Source organism: Neltuma alba, unplaced genomic scaffold (genome assembly GCF_004799145.2).
Source record: "Neltuma alba isolate B1F8T4 unplaced genomic scaffold, ASM479914v2 tig00000353_pilon, whole genome shotgun sequence".
In the NCBI taxonomy this organism is placed as follows: domain Eukaryota; kingdom Viridiplantae; phylum Streptophyta; class Magnoliopsida; order Fabales; family Fabaceae; genus Neltuma; species Neltuma alba.
The window spans coordinates 63,104-75,532 of NW_021632018.1; the positions used below are offsets into that span (position 1 = coordinate 63,104).

At 32.1% G+C, this 12,429-nt stretch overlaps 1 protein-coding gene across 1 annotated transcript; it reads right to left on the minus strand.

Moving 5' to 3' along the window:
- Positions 1-278: 278 nt before the first annotated feature.
- Positions 279-9,455, minus strand: LOC114725387 (protein NRT1/ PTR FAMILY 5.10-like). Its single transcript, XM_028911935.1, has 4 exons — positions 9,168-9,455; positions 8,872-9,089; positions 1,550-2,100; positions 279-1,151 (listed from the first exon to the last, which is right to left on the minus strand). The coding sequence occupies exons 1-4, from the start codon at positions 9,322-9,324 to the stop codon at positions 335-337; spliced, it is 1,743 nt and encodes a 580-aa protein (XP_028767768.1). The 5' UTR covers positions 9,325-9,455; the 3' UTR covers positions 279-334.
- Between the last annotated feature and the right edge of the window lie 2,974 nt (positions 9,456-12,429).

The following is a 12,429-nucleotide window of genomic DNA, read 5'->3' on the forward strand; positions in this document are numbered from 1 at the left end:
GCTTTGGCTTCTTGCACTTCTGTGTGACTTCAAGTTTCCATCATGGGATATTCTGCTGCTAAACACACCCCGAAATTCAAACGAATAGGAAGGATCATCTTCCAATGGGACCATGAGAAATTCTACCATTTGGACCGCATCAAAATTTGCTTCCACGGAGAGAAGTTATAAAACTGCTCTCATCGATGTTTGAAACCTTCTTATATTACATCAACAGAATAAAAATATTTACAGAATTTTCTCAACATGAGGCGTTATTTTTCTTCAATAGCACTCTGTACACAATATATACTACACTTCTTGATAGATATGTGATAAAATGTGAAACATGTTATCACTGTATAATTCCTTTTTCATTATAAATATAAGATTTTGCATTGAAGATGAATAAAATCATTCCCATCACACTAAGCCCAGCAAGTAACCAATAAAAGTAATCCATATGTGCTTGATTGAGATTGTCATCAAACCAGCCACTTTTTCCATCTTTCCTAGTTATTTCCTCTATCGTAGAGATCAAAAAGCTGCTTAAAAAGCTCGCCATGCCAATTACACTTAGGTAAAGGGCAAGACCCATGCTTCTTAGTTCATTTGGCATCTGATCATAGAAAAATTCTTGGAGACCAATCATGGTAAAAACCTCGGCAACCCCAAACAAGAAGTATTGGGGAATCAGCCACCACACGCTCATTGGTATAATTGCATTTGGTTTATCAACCAGGTCAAATCTAATAGCTGCTTCCAATCTTTTCATCTCTATAAGAGCTGCCATTACTACGGTAATTATAGACAGAAATATTCCAGTTCCAATCCTTTGTAGCATTGAGATTCCGGAGGGTTTCTTAGTGATGTTTCTTGCCATTGGTACAAATATTCGATCATAGGCGAAGCTGAAAATAACAATGGCCAAAGTGACAAGGGATTGTAAAGAAGCAGCAGGTATAACAAAACCTGGAAAGATGGTTCGATCCATATTAACCCCTTGTTTAGTGAAGAAAGTTCGAACTTGAGCATAAATAATACCAAACACCAAACTTGAAGCCCAAATAGGAAGAAGTCTAAGTACAACTCTTGTTTCTTCCACTTCACTAACGCTACATGCATCCTCTTCTTTAGATCCTTTGGGTGTAAACAGTGCTTTATCCAAGAACCTGCCATTATTAACAATGAAAAACTACTTAGTTAAATATGCCACAATCAATTGATACTGTAATTTTGCATGAATCTTTAAAGACTTAAGGTGCAAATTTATCCTAAAATTTTTCGCTCAAGAAAGTATTAATATTGCCTGAAAGTTTTTTGGGGTTCAATGTCACTCTAGGAATTTCAAAACATAATAATATTGTCTCACTCTATTTTTAAAAAAACTAATATTGACTGTTAAATCTTACCATTAACTTTTAATATTTTTAATAGTAAGGGGCAATATTTTTCTATTTTAAAACTTCCGAGGCAACATTCAACCCAAAAGAACTTCCAAGGTGACATTACTGTCAAGTAAAAACTTTCAGAGTAAATTTATATCTTAACACATCTTTAAATGCCTTACTTGAATTGTTTGGAACATTGATGAGTGATGATGTCACAAGTTTCGTCGTCTTTGATCACAACGCCTGATAAGGTAACTGGTCGATTTCTTATAGCTGTAGCAAAAACTCGACCAATTCTAACAAAGGGACTCTTCTTATTCCCTTCATTTTGAAATCTGTAGAAGCTAGTTCCAAACAAGAAAACAACCAAAGCAATGAGCATTACAACACAAGGGATTCCAAATCCAAGAAGCCAACCATGGTTTTCTTGTATGTAGTTCAAGAAAGAGAGAGTGAGCAAGCAGCCCGCAGACATTGTAAAATACCACCAATTGAAGAATGAGCTTCTGGCTTTGCTTTCTTCTGGATGATGATTATCAAATTGATCAGCTCCAAAAGCTTGAAGACAAGGCTTATGACCTCCTCGTCCAATGGCCACCAGGTAAAGTGAGAAGAATAATAATATCACTCGCAACTTATCTGGAGAACATGATGCCAACTTAGTTGCAAATTGCAACGTAGAAGTAGTACATGAAGGAAGCATGGTTGACAGCGTCAACATGCCTAGTCCCTGAAATTTAAAATATGCTAAAGTTAAGGGTAAGTAGCTATTAACACACATACTAATACAAATCGATAAGCAAATATTGATTATGATATCATACCATGTACTATATACCATATGTTGTTAAAGAACTAACATTTACCATTAAAATAGTGATATTGACCGTTAATCATTTTAAGTAGGGGGCAAAATTGTTATGATTTTAAACTTCAAGATAATATTGAATCCAAAAAAATTTTAAATACCCAGCGTTCCTAAATAAAAACTTATTAGATAAATTTGCACTTTAACACTTTCTTAATTAATATAGTATATTTTGTCTAAAGTATTAATTTTTTTTTTTTACTTACAATTTCTAACTAACTATAAACTGTACTAACTAATTAAACAAACTCCTCAAAGAAATAACCTTCATTGAGGGAAAATTTTTTATTTTACAAGAGATAACTAATTTTAGCTAACTTTATTCATTTACATAAAGTTGTTATTAGGTACTGTGAAAAAAAGACCAAAGGGAGTATAAGATAAGATAATTTTATGATTAGCAAATAGAAATAAACTGGCTTTCCAATTATGTATGTATGTATGCATGCATGTAATAGATTACACCAAATAAACTGGCTTATAAGACCCAGGTCAACTAGTATAAGATAAGATTCCTTCGATAAATCTGAAGATATGTTCAAGTAACCTCAAGTTACACCAAGTTTTTTTTTTTTGGACCAAATAGTTACGCCAAGTTAGAGTGGTCAACTAGAATCATCAACTCGGAGTTATGTTCTCTTGAGTATCAAAACTCTATATCAGATTTACTGAACCAACTGCACATGCTCCGTACTTATTCAAATCCTTTGAAACTTCACTATACTACAAAAAATCAACAATGACCAAACAGGTCACCACTGAAAGTATGCCCAACAGGGAACTTTTTTTTGTTGCCACTAAAAGTTGTTGCTAAATGTCTCTTTTAGGACAAAAAAAAAAAGTTAATGCTGAAAGTATGCTCTTTGGTGATGATAAAAAAAAAGTCATCGCTAAATGTCTCACATTCAACACTAACTTTGTCTGTCATCAATGAAAGTCTTCAAATGGGTATATATTTAGCGGTGACATTCTAGAGTCATCAATGAAGATCTCACTTTCAATGGTGACTAGTGGTGTACATTCAACCATAGCTATTGAGCAGTGACTTTCTATAGTCACCGCTGAAGTTTTCACTTTCAATGGCAACTATAACAAATCGATGCTGAAAGATAGAAGTCATCACTGAAAGGATAATTTAATAATATTATTTTATTTTGTAATAATAATTAGTATATTCAATCCAACTTATTGGCATGAAGATTGAACACAAAAAGATGTGATTACGAGTTCAAATCTTGAAAATGACCCATTTAAGATAAAAAATTTGGATGATGATGCAGCGTATGGTGGTGACATAGTATGAGAGTGGTGGTGTGCCAACAATATGGTGGTCGGCTGATGATGAGACCTCCCCCCCCCCGGGGGGCATCACTTTTAGTGGCAACTTCTTTGTGGCTTTTGGTGGCAACAAATTGTCATTGCTAAAAGGCACTTTTGGTGGTGACTTCTTCATTGCCGCCAAAAGACCCTTTTTTTTTTGGTAGCACTCTAAATGCTTAATCTCTTATTATTTTCCAAGAAAACAAGTCTGCATTGTAGGAAAGCAATGGATCTCAACATTCGAGTAATGTCTTTTACGACCAAATCATTGAGTCAAAAATATAATTGAGCTTCATTCATCTATAAATACAATTGTATTCAAGATGGAGAAGCAACTTTTTGAGTGACCAAGCATGCTGATACCCTATTACTGCTATTCCGTATTTAATCTTTCGAGCAACCACGCTCTGTACTTCGGTGATAAAGAAAAGGGGATCACGGACAAAAATGTTGATATTCGATTAAGAGTGCAGCACATTTTACAGATCTTGAGAAAAATGTTTAAAATACTGAACAATAATAGACATGTATATCTTAAAAAAAATTATTTAAAACTATTTTTTCAAAAAAGTTCACATAGGAAGTGAAATTGAATTCTAAATTTCACAAAATTAATTGTAAATTATTGGATTAATATCATATTTATAAAATGGGTACCGTTATAATTTAAAATTTTTCTTTCAAAATTTATAACTCAATTGTTCAGTATTTACATCTCATCATTTTCTAGTATTGATATAAGTTTTCTAAGCTACCATATAATTACGAACATTTTTTGTTTATAAGTTTTTGTTTTTCTTATGTTTCAAGTTAAGAACCTTAGCCCTTATGTTTTATTTTGCTAATTCAAGAAACTTGTCTGTCATTAACTTCGTTACCAGGTACCTATCTATCATTTTTCCCATTATTTGAATGAAACAAAGATTTATTGAACCTTTAAGAATTAGACATCTTGAGGTATCGGGAGACTATTCAATATTAAGTGTGATTTTTCCATTTTCCAAAGATGGCATATAATTTTTGTAGTCACTGGAGTGATAGAAAATTAATTTTTAATATTGGCTCACGCATATGCTTTCTTGCAAATAATTTTCAAACATTTGTTGGCGTCATTAGCTAATTGATTAGTTATCGCAGTTTACTGATATTTTGTCATTTCTGTAATATTTATATTATTTTTATATAATTAACTATTAACTATTAAGAACATACGTTTTTGTCTTTAATATTTGTTGCATATGACGGAGATAATGATGGGGAATGGATTTAAATATTGATAATGAAGATTTATCAAATACTAAATTGTGCATCAATTTAAAATTTATTTTAATTGCTGATTTGGTAAAATGATTTTTTTATTTTATGGTAAGCATAGATATCCTCCTATTAGAGGCAATCTTATTTAAGGCATTATGTGACATTAAATATGCAAATTTCTTCAGCGAGAATTCAAATCTGAGTTTACCACGTCATGGTAAACTGATCTTTTACTAGACTCAACTCTCATTAGTAAATGAGTTTTTTAATTTAATTATGATTTCATTTGAGGAATTGACATGGGATAAAGAATATATTTTAACAAACTTTTATCTATTAATTTTTAAGATACATGCTCATGGGCACCCATGCATTTCACGCTCTATTTGAAATTTAGGACTTGTATTAGGAATTTTGTTGGATCAAGTAAAAATGATACAAACTATTTTTAAGAAAGGTAAAATATTTGAATTTCAGTGAATAGAAAAAAAAATTACACATAAACAATTGATATTAGATATTAGATAATTGGATTAAAAATAGTAGGACTTATAACTAGAGATTTGATTTCCTTTAACCTTGGAAAATATGCATTCTCTTTAATATATGTTTTCGTTAAATTTAATTCATAATTATTTGTCTTGAACATATTCAAAACTAAAAATTGACTTTTTATTTTTAATAATGTGTTCAGAAAATGAAACATATATATTTACAATTTGATTTAATTTCATTTGAAAACGATAAGCTAGACAAGGATGTACGTTTTAAACATGAAAAAAAAAATTATATTGTTGATAAGATTGAAAATGAAATATTTATAGTTTATCCAAAATTCACAAGAATATGCTAACTTATCCAAATATATGCTACTTTTGACCTTTTCACGTTACGACAATTATGAAAAGAAGAAGAAAACGGCTCATGAAATTTAAATAGAGAAAAAGAAAACTGTGACAATGAAAAAGATAAAAATATCCATATTTATTGTTAGTTGCCAAAGGGGCATACAAAATTTGCGGAATGCATTTTTTTTTTTGGGTTATCATACTTTAAATTTAAATATTATAAAGGACAATTAATACTAACGTCAAGTTCCTTACATTCTTTTCATTGTTTCAAATTCTCCAGTCTCAAATATGTTGCATACAGTTCAAAAAAATTTGCATTTGCTCAAATTTAGGTTTTTTAGACAATAAAATTTTCAAATAGATATTATTTATCACCAATTTTACTAAAAAATTTTGAAAAATAACAGAAAAATGATTGTTGAATTTGAAAATTCCCAAACAATTACCCAAATAAGAGAAATTCCCCTTTAGACACACATGACCAAATAGGGATCTTATAATTTGATAGAATGATCACATTGTCCTTGTGATCTTTTTTAAATTGATCTTAAGTCCCCCTCATCGGCTAGCCATGAGAGACCCGGCTTCAGCGACCCATGCTATAGTTTAGGTTGGCCACCATTCACCAAAGCTCTGGTGTTATAAGAGTTGCTAACATTATTACATGACTTGTTAACTGCATTATTAAAGTTGTAAAAATATCACTTTTTGAATTTTTTGAAAAATCTATAATTAACGGTAACGCTGAACTTGTTAATAGCATTAAAAAACTTATTAACTGCGTTATAGGACTTGAAAATTTTTCTATTTATTATGTCATGACTAATCTCTCAAAGTGTAAAAAGCTCTCAGATCATATGATTAATGGCATCATGAGAATTGTTAATGCGTTAATGAAATTGTTAATATTGTTATAAGAGTGAGATTTTTAAATTGAGATTTTTTTAACATTGGTAATGTGATTAACAGCTCTTATCATGATATTTATAACTCCATAAATGTCATTAATCACATGTTTTTTCAGATTTTTTTAAACTAAGATTTTTTTTTGACATTCATACATGATTAACAACTCTCATGATGCCAACCATATGAACTGAGAGCTATTTACTCATTTAGAGATTAGTCATATCATAATAAATGGGAAAATTTTCAAGTCTTGTAACACAGTTAATAAGTTTTTTAATATTATTAAACTGCTCAGTATCACTATTAGCAATAGGCTTTTCAAGATAAAGTCATATAACAATATTAATAACTTTTATGATGCAGGAGTTCCAGTGACTGGCGGCCCACCTAAACTCTAGCATAACCACCGATGCTAGAGCTCCGGTGGCCAGCAGAGGGGGACTCAAGATTGTTTTTTGAAAAAAAAAACATAAGAGTAATATGGTAGTTCTATCAAATTATGAAATCCCCATTTGATAACATATATCTAAATAGAAATTTCTTTTATTCAAGTGACTATTTGGGGATTTTCAAATTCAACAATAATTTTTCTGTCATTTTCCCTAAAAATTTTCATAAATGATATTGAATTTTTCAATCTGCCCCCATAATGTAATTTAAATAGATCAGATAGGTGCCAACAAATATTAAATTAAAAACTAATAAATACAGTAAAAAATGTTAAATTTAAAGTCAAAATAAAATAAAACGTAGGTTAAAAATATTACTGATAAATATTTATGCTAAGCAGGCACATTTTAGTTAAGAAAAAGACAGACCAAGTTAAGTGACTGTGGATTAAAAGTTTTTATTTTGGGCCAGAGACTGTGGATTAAAAGTTTGGTGGATATAAAATTTTAAGAACATGGGGAATGCCTCCACGGTAGGACAGAGATAAGGAATTAAGGTAAAATTCCAGAAAGATCAGGTATGGAAAAAAAAAAATCAAGTGAGATCAAAACTTTTTAATCTAAATAATTCAATTAAATTTTATAAATACTTATTAATAATCATATATATATATATATATATATATATATAGAGAACAAAGTTTACACAAAAAATGAAAATAATCATCATATGTCGCACTATAAATAAAATATCGAGTCTAGAGGATAGGTGCAATCTTCACACAGGAGTCAGTATTGCTGTAATTTTTTCATTCGTTCCATATGTTTAAGACATTTTATTAAATCGCGTGCAGCTCTAATTTTATTCCTTAAATATTCTTAAGATGAGCAATTGAGCACGAAATGCTTATCTTAATATGGGCTATTCATATTAATTTTGAACGGTCAAAGTTCAATTTAAATTTATTCATGTTTTAAACAAAATTTTAAATATTAAATTTGAAATAAAAATAATTTTATAATTGGCATGTTTTTAAAATAATAAACTTAGTTCTGTAAAATTTGTATCGTCTAAACCCTAAATTTCATCACGGAGCGGTATTTGACGAAACCGAAATGAATTTTAGTGCTTGAGATTTGTACGATTCATTGAAATATAATTTCAATGGTCTGTGCCTAAAATATTTAGATAAAATCATTTTTCAAAAATCTGATAATTAAGAAATTATTTTTTTAAATAAAATATTGGATGGATATCATTCAAGTCAATCTCTAATCCTTAATATAAGAGTTAGCTACTAATTTGAGTATATTAAGAAAATTAGTTAAATTATTTATTTGTAATTAAATATGTGTTGTTTTTCCTAAAATATCCTTTGTTAATCACATGTATTAGCTAGAACTACCATTTAATAAAATTTTTATATATGCAACTACTATAAGAACAACTTTAAAAAAATTAAATATAAGAGATAAGGTGAATTATGGTTTTATATTTAGAAAGTAAATGTCAAACTAACTTTTATATTAAGAACCAAAGATAATACAAAATCGCTCATCAATCTCCTCTCGTTGCCTAACTAGGGCTGATCAAGAACCTAAAAATTGGCTGTTTGCATGTTATTGTGTTATGAGCCTTAAATTGGAAAATCTTATAAGTGTTGTAAAGTTTATAAGTTCAAGAGACTCTCTCTCCTAATATGCTAGTCTTTTGAAAGAGACTCTTCCTTTGGGCTTATGTTCATCGCATTGGGGTATTTTTATTTTAGATTTTACAAACATCAAGATAATTTAAAAAAAAAAAGATAAAAGCAAAAATAAATTTCAATTTCAACGATTCAAGTTATATAGCAAAGCCCAAAGTAGGATTCAAAAACAAAAAAAGGAAAGTGAGAGACTGAACTGACCAAGATGTAGACAACAGAAGCTCCAATGATAGTGAGATAGCGTCCAACGTAGGAATCAGCAATGAAAGCACCCAACAGAGGAAGCAACGACGCCGTTCCTTGCCATATATTCACATTCTTCGCAGCTGTGGCAGTGGACTGTTGAAGCGGCCCCGTCAAGAACGTGATGAGGTTGGACCCTACACCGTAGTACGCAATCCTCTCTCCCATTTCCACACCTTCAATAATACACACAACAAATTAAATCAATCACTTAAACAGAGAAAAGGAGATATAAAGATCGAGTGCGAGAATACCTATTATGAACCACACTGATCTCCAATAGCCAGACTTGGATCTGACCGCCGGCCGGCCTTTGTAGTCCACAGCGCCGTTCACCGTATCGTGGTGCAGAAGAGGAATTCCAAGTACAGAATCCTGCGAAACGACGTCGGATCCCAGGGCGACTGCCATTTCTAAGTTCCAGGTTTATGGAGGAACTATAAATGAAGGGGGGGTGAGGATGAGAGAAGGAACTAATGTATTACTAATGGAATCATTCCGTGGTGATACACAGAAAAGGAAGGAAAGTCCATCGCTTGCTTTTCCAAGGCCAAATGCAGAGAAGTCCATTTTGTTGAAATTTGGTGTTGCGTAAGTGACTTTTCTATCCCTAAATTAATCATTCAATTTTATAAAACGATACAAAATTATCTATCCATCATTCATGTTCAACCGAATAAAATAGATGAGTTGATTCCAAATTTCCGATATGGAGTATATAACTTAAACATATTTCATTGTATTATTTTTTTAATAAGAAACTGCCAGACACTAAATACATATTCTAGTGAGAATTTAAATATTAGTTCGTCATGTTTTGAACAAAAAATTAACTTTTTTTGCTAAATCAAACTCTCTTAGTATTTCACAGTATGATTTATGCTTAACATTGATGGATAGGTTGAAGCAGGAAAGGCCCCACCACCCTCTCTTTTCTGTCAACCTAGGATTCTCCAAAATATTACAAGAGGATTAATTATACACACACTTTTTTAGTTCTAAATATAAGATTAGTGTAAACTGCATTACACCAAAGGGGTATTATAGACCAATAGACATCTAATATGGAGAAATAGAAAACCAAGTCAACAATAATTGACTGGTAGACCCTTCTATATATAGAGTAATCCAGGTTCAATGAAACATAATGATAAATACATGCGGACCAAGGCCTAATACACGTATAGGCCCAATATGTCTAACACCCCCCCTTCAAGTTGGGGGTCAAATACCCAACTTGCGCAACAATCTTTTATGATCTTCCCTACCAAGGGGTTTCGTAAATACATCTGCTAATTGCTCTTTAGAAGAGACATGACACAGATCAATAACACCTTGATGCAGCATTTTCCTAACAAAATGACAATCTATCTCGATGTGTTTAGTCCTCTTATGAAACACCGGGTTACTTGCAATATGTCTTGCTGCCTTGCTGTCGTAGAAGACTTTGACTAGTCCTGGATCTCCCATGTTCAAGTCTTTAAGCATTTTGGCTACCCAAACTAGTTCAGATGTTGCTGCACTCAGCACCCTGTATTCTACCTCAACGGATGACTTAGAGATTGTTTGCTATTTCTTTGATTTCCAACAAAGCAATTATCCTCCACATTTGATTGCATACCCCATCACTAATCATCTTGTGTCTCGGCAGCCGGCCCAATTTGAATCAAGTAGCATTTCAGCTTGCTTGACTTTGTTGCATCCAAGAAAATGCCTAGGCCATGATTCCCTTTGAGATACCTTACGACCTGGACTACTGCTGCCATATAGGACTTTCTGGGTGCACTCATAAATTGACATAAGACTTGTACAACAAAATTAATGTCAGGCCTGATGGTAGTTAGATAACATAACCTACTTACAAGTCTTTGATATGCAGCTGGTTCATGCATAAGAGGATCCTGTTGAGCAAATATCTTTTGCTTCTGCCACTTCTTTCTTTTCTTTGATTCATCTCCACCTATTCCTGCAAGAGTCACCTTAACATTGTTTTCCATAGGTACCTTCAATGGTTTTGAACCACTCAAGCCTATATCAGATATAAGATCTAAAGTATACTTTCTTTAATTAAGAACAATCCCTTTCTTTTACCTTGCTAATTCTAGCCCTAAAAAATATTTTAGTTCCCCTAAATCCTTGATTTTGAATCTGTGATGCAAATGATTTTTAAGTTCAATGATTCTTTGAATATTATTTCTAGTGATGACCAAATAATCTACATAGGCTAAAACAAGGGTGATCTCATTTGAATTTTATTTTATAAATAGGGAGTAGTCATATTTACTTTGCCTAAACCCCCCTTCAACAAGAGCATCTATAAGCTTGACATTCCATTGCCAAGAGGCTTGTTTAAGACCATATAAGGATTTGTTCAGTTTATAAACCTGATCCTTTCCAAAGCAGTCAAATCCTTGTGGGATTTTCATATATACATCCTCCTCCAAATTCCCTTGCAGAAATGCATTGTTGACATCCATTTGAAAGAGATGCCAACTACGCATTGCTGCAAGTGTGAGGATGGTTCTTATTGTTACCACTTTTACACCTGGAGAAAAAGTTTTAAAATAATCTACCCTTTCTTGTTGACTGTATTCCTTAGCTACTAGCCTAGCCTTGTATCTATCAACTTTACTATTAGAATAATATTTTACCTTAAACACCCATTTGCACCCAATAGCATGCTTACCCTTGGGAAGATCAACAACTTCCTATGCATGATTTTGTTCCAAGGCCCTCACTTCTTCCCTGCTAGCATCCATCCAATTCGGGTTCTTTGCTGCCTCTTGAAAGCTACAAGGCTTAGCAGTGGCATCAGTAGATAACAAATAATTTTTATAGTCATTAGAAACATTAGCATAAGTCATATACTCATAGACTGGATACTGCATTTTACCTTAAATGTTACATTCAGATATGTTGTAGTCATACAAATATAATCATTCAATCATGTGGGGGCTCTTTTGTCACCTGTGTGTTTATGTGATTCAGAGGTATGACGTCCCATATATATGGGTTTTTCATTTCCAGGATTGTCACCATCTACCAAATTGATCATTCATATGATTTGGTTCAGAACTAGATTGGTGTGACTGATGATGGTAATCATATGAAAAGAGGTCCAATTTAGGGAGGACTACCCCCTGGTGGTTAGTAGGCATGGAATCTTTAAAAGGAAATTGAGTTTCATGAAAAGTGACATGCCTACTGACCATCATAGCCTTAGTAGTGAGGTTATAGAGAAGAAAACCCTTTTGATTTGGAGGAAAACCCATAAAGACATAAGGTTCAGATCTAGGCTGGAATTGTTGGAAATTGTGCCCTAGGGGCCAATCATTATGTTTTGAATATTGTTAATTTATGAATTTATTAATTACGTTATCATATTATTTGCATGTTTACTGTGATGACTATCCTTGGATAACTCATGGTTTATCCTAAATGTCCCTGGTCGGTCATCTATGTGGGAGCAAAGATGAAATAAGACCAGTATAACTTTAAAGATATATAGAGATATAA

Bases quoted from the DNA above. Each gene is read 5' to 3' on its own strand.
- LOC114725387 (XM_028911935.1), bottom strand. From the start codon at position 9,324: ATGGCAGTCGCCCTGGGATCCGACGTCGTTTCGCAGGATTCTGTACTT. The intron at 9,090-9,167 runs GTATTCTCGCAC...GTATTATTGAAG, and splicing joins ATCAGTGTGGTTCATAATAG to GTGTGGAAATGGGAGAGAGG. The intron at 2,101-8,871 runs GTCAGTTCAGTC...TTTAAATTTCAG, and splicing joins CTTCTGTTGTCTACATCTTG to GGACTAGGCATGTTGACGCT.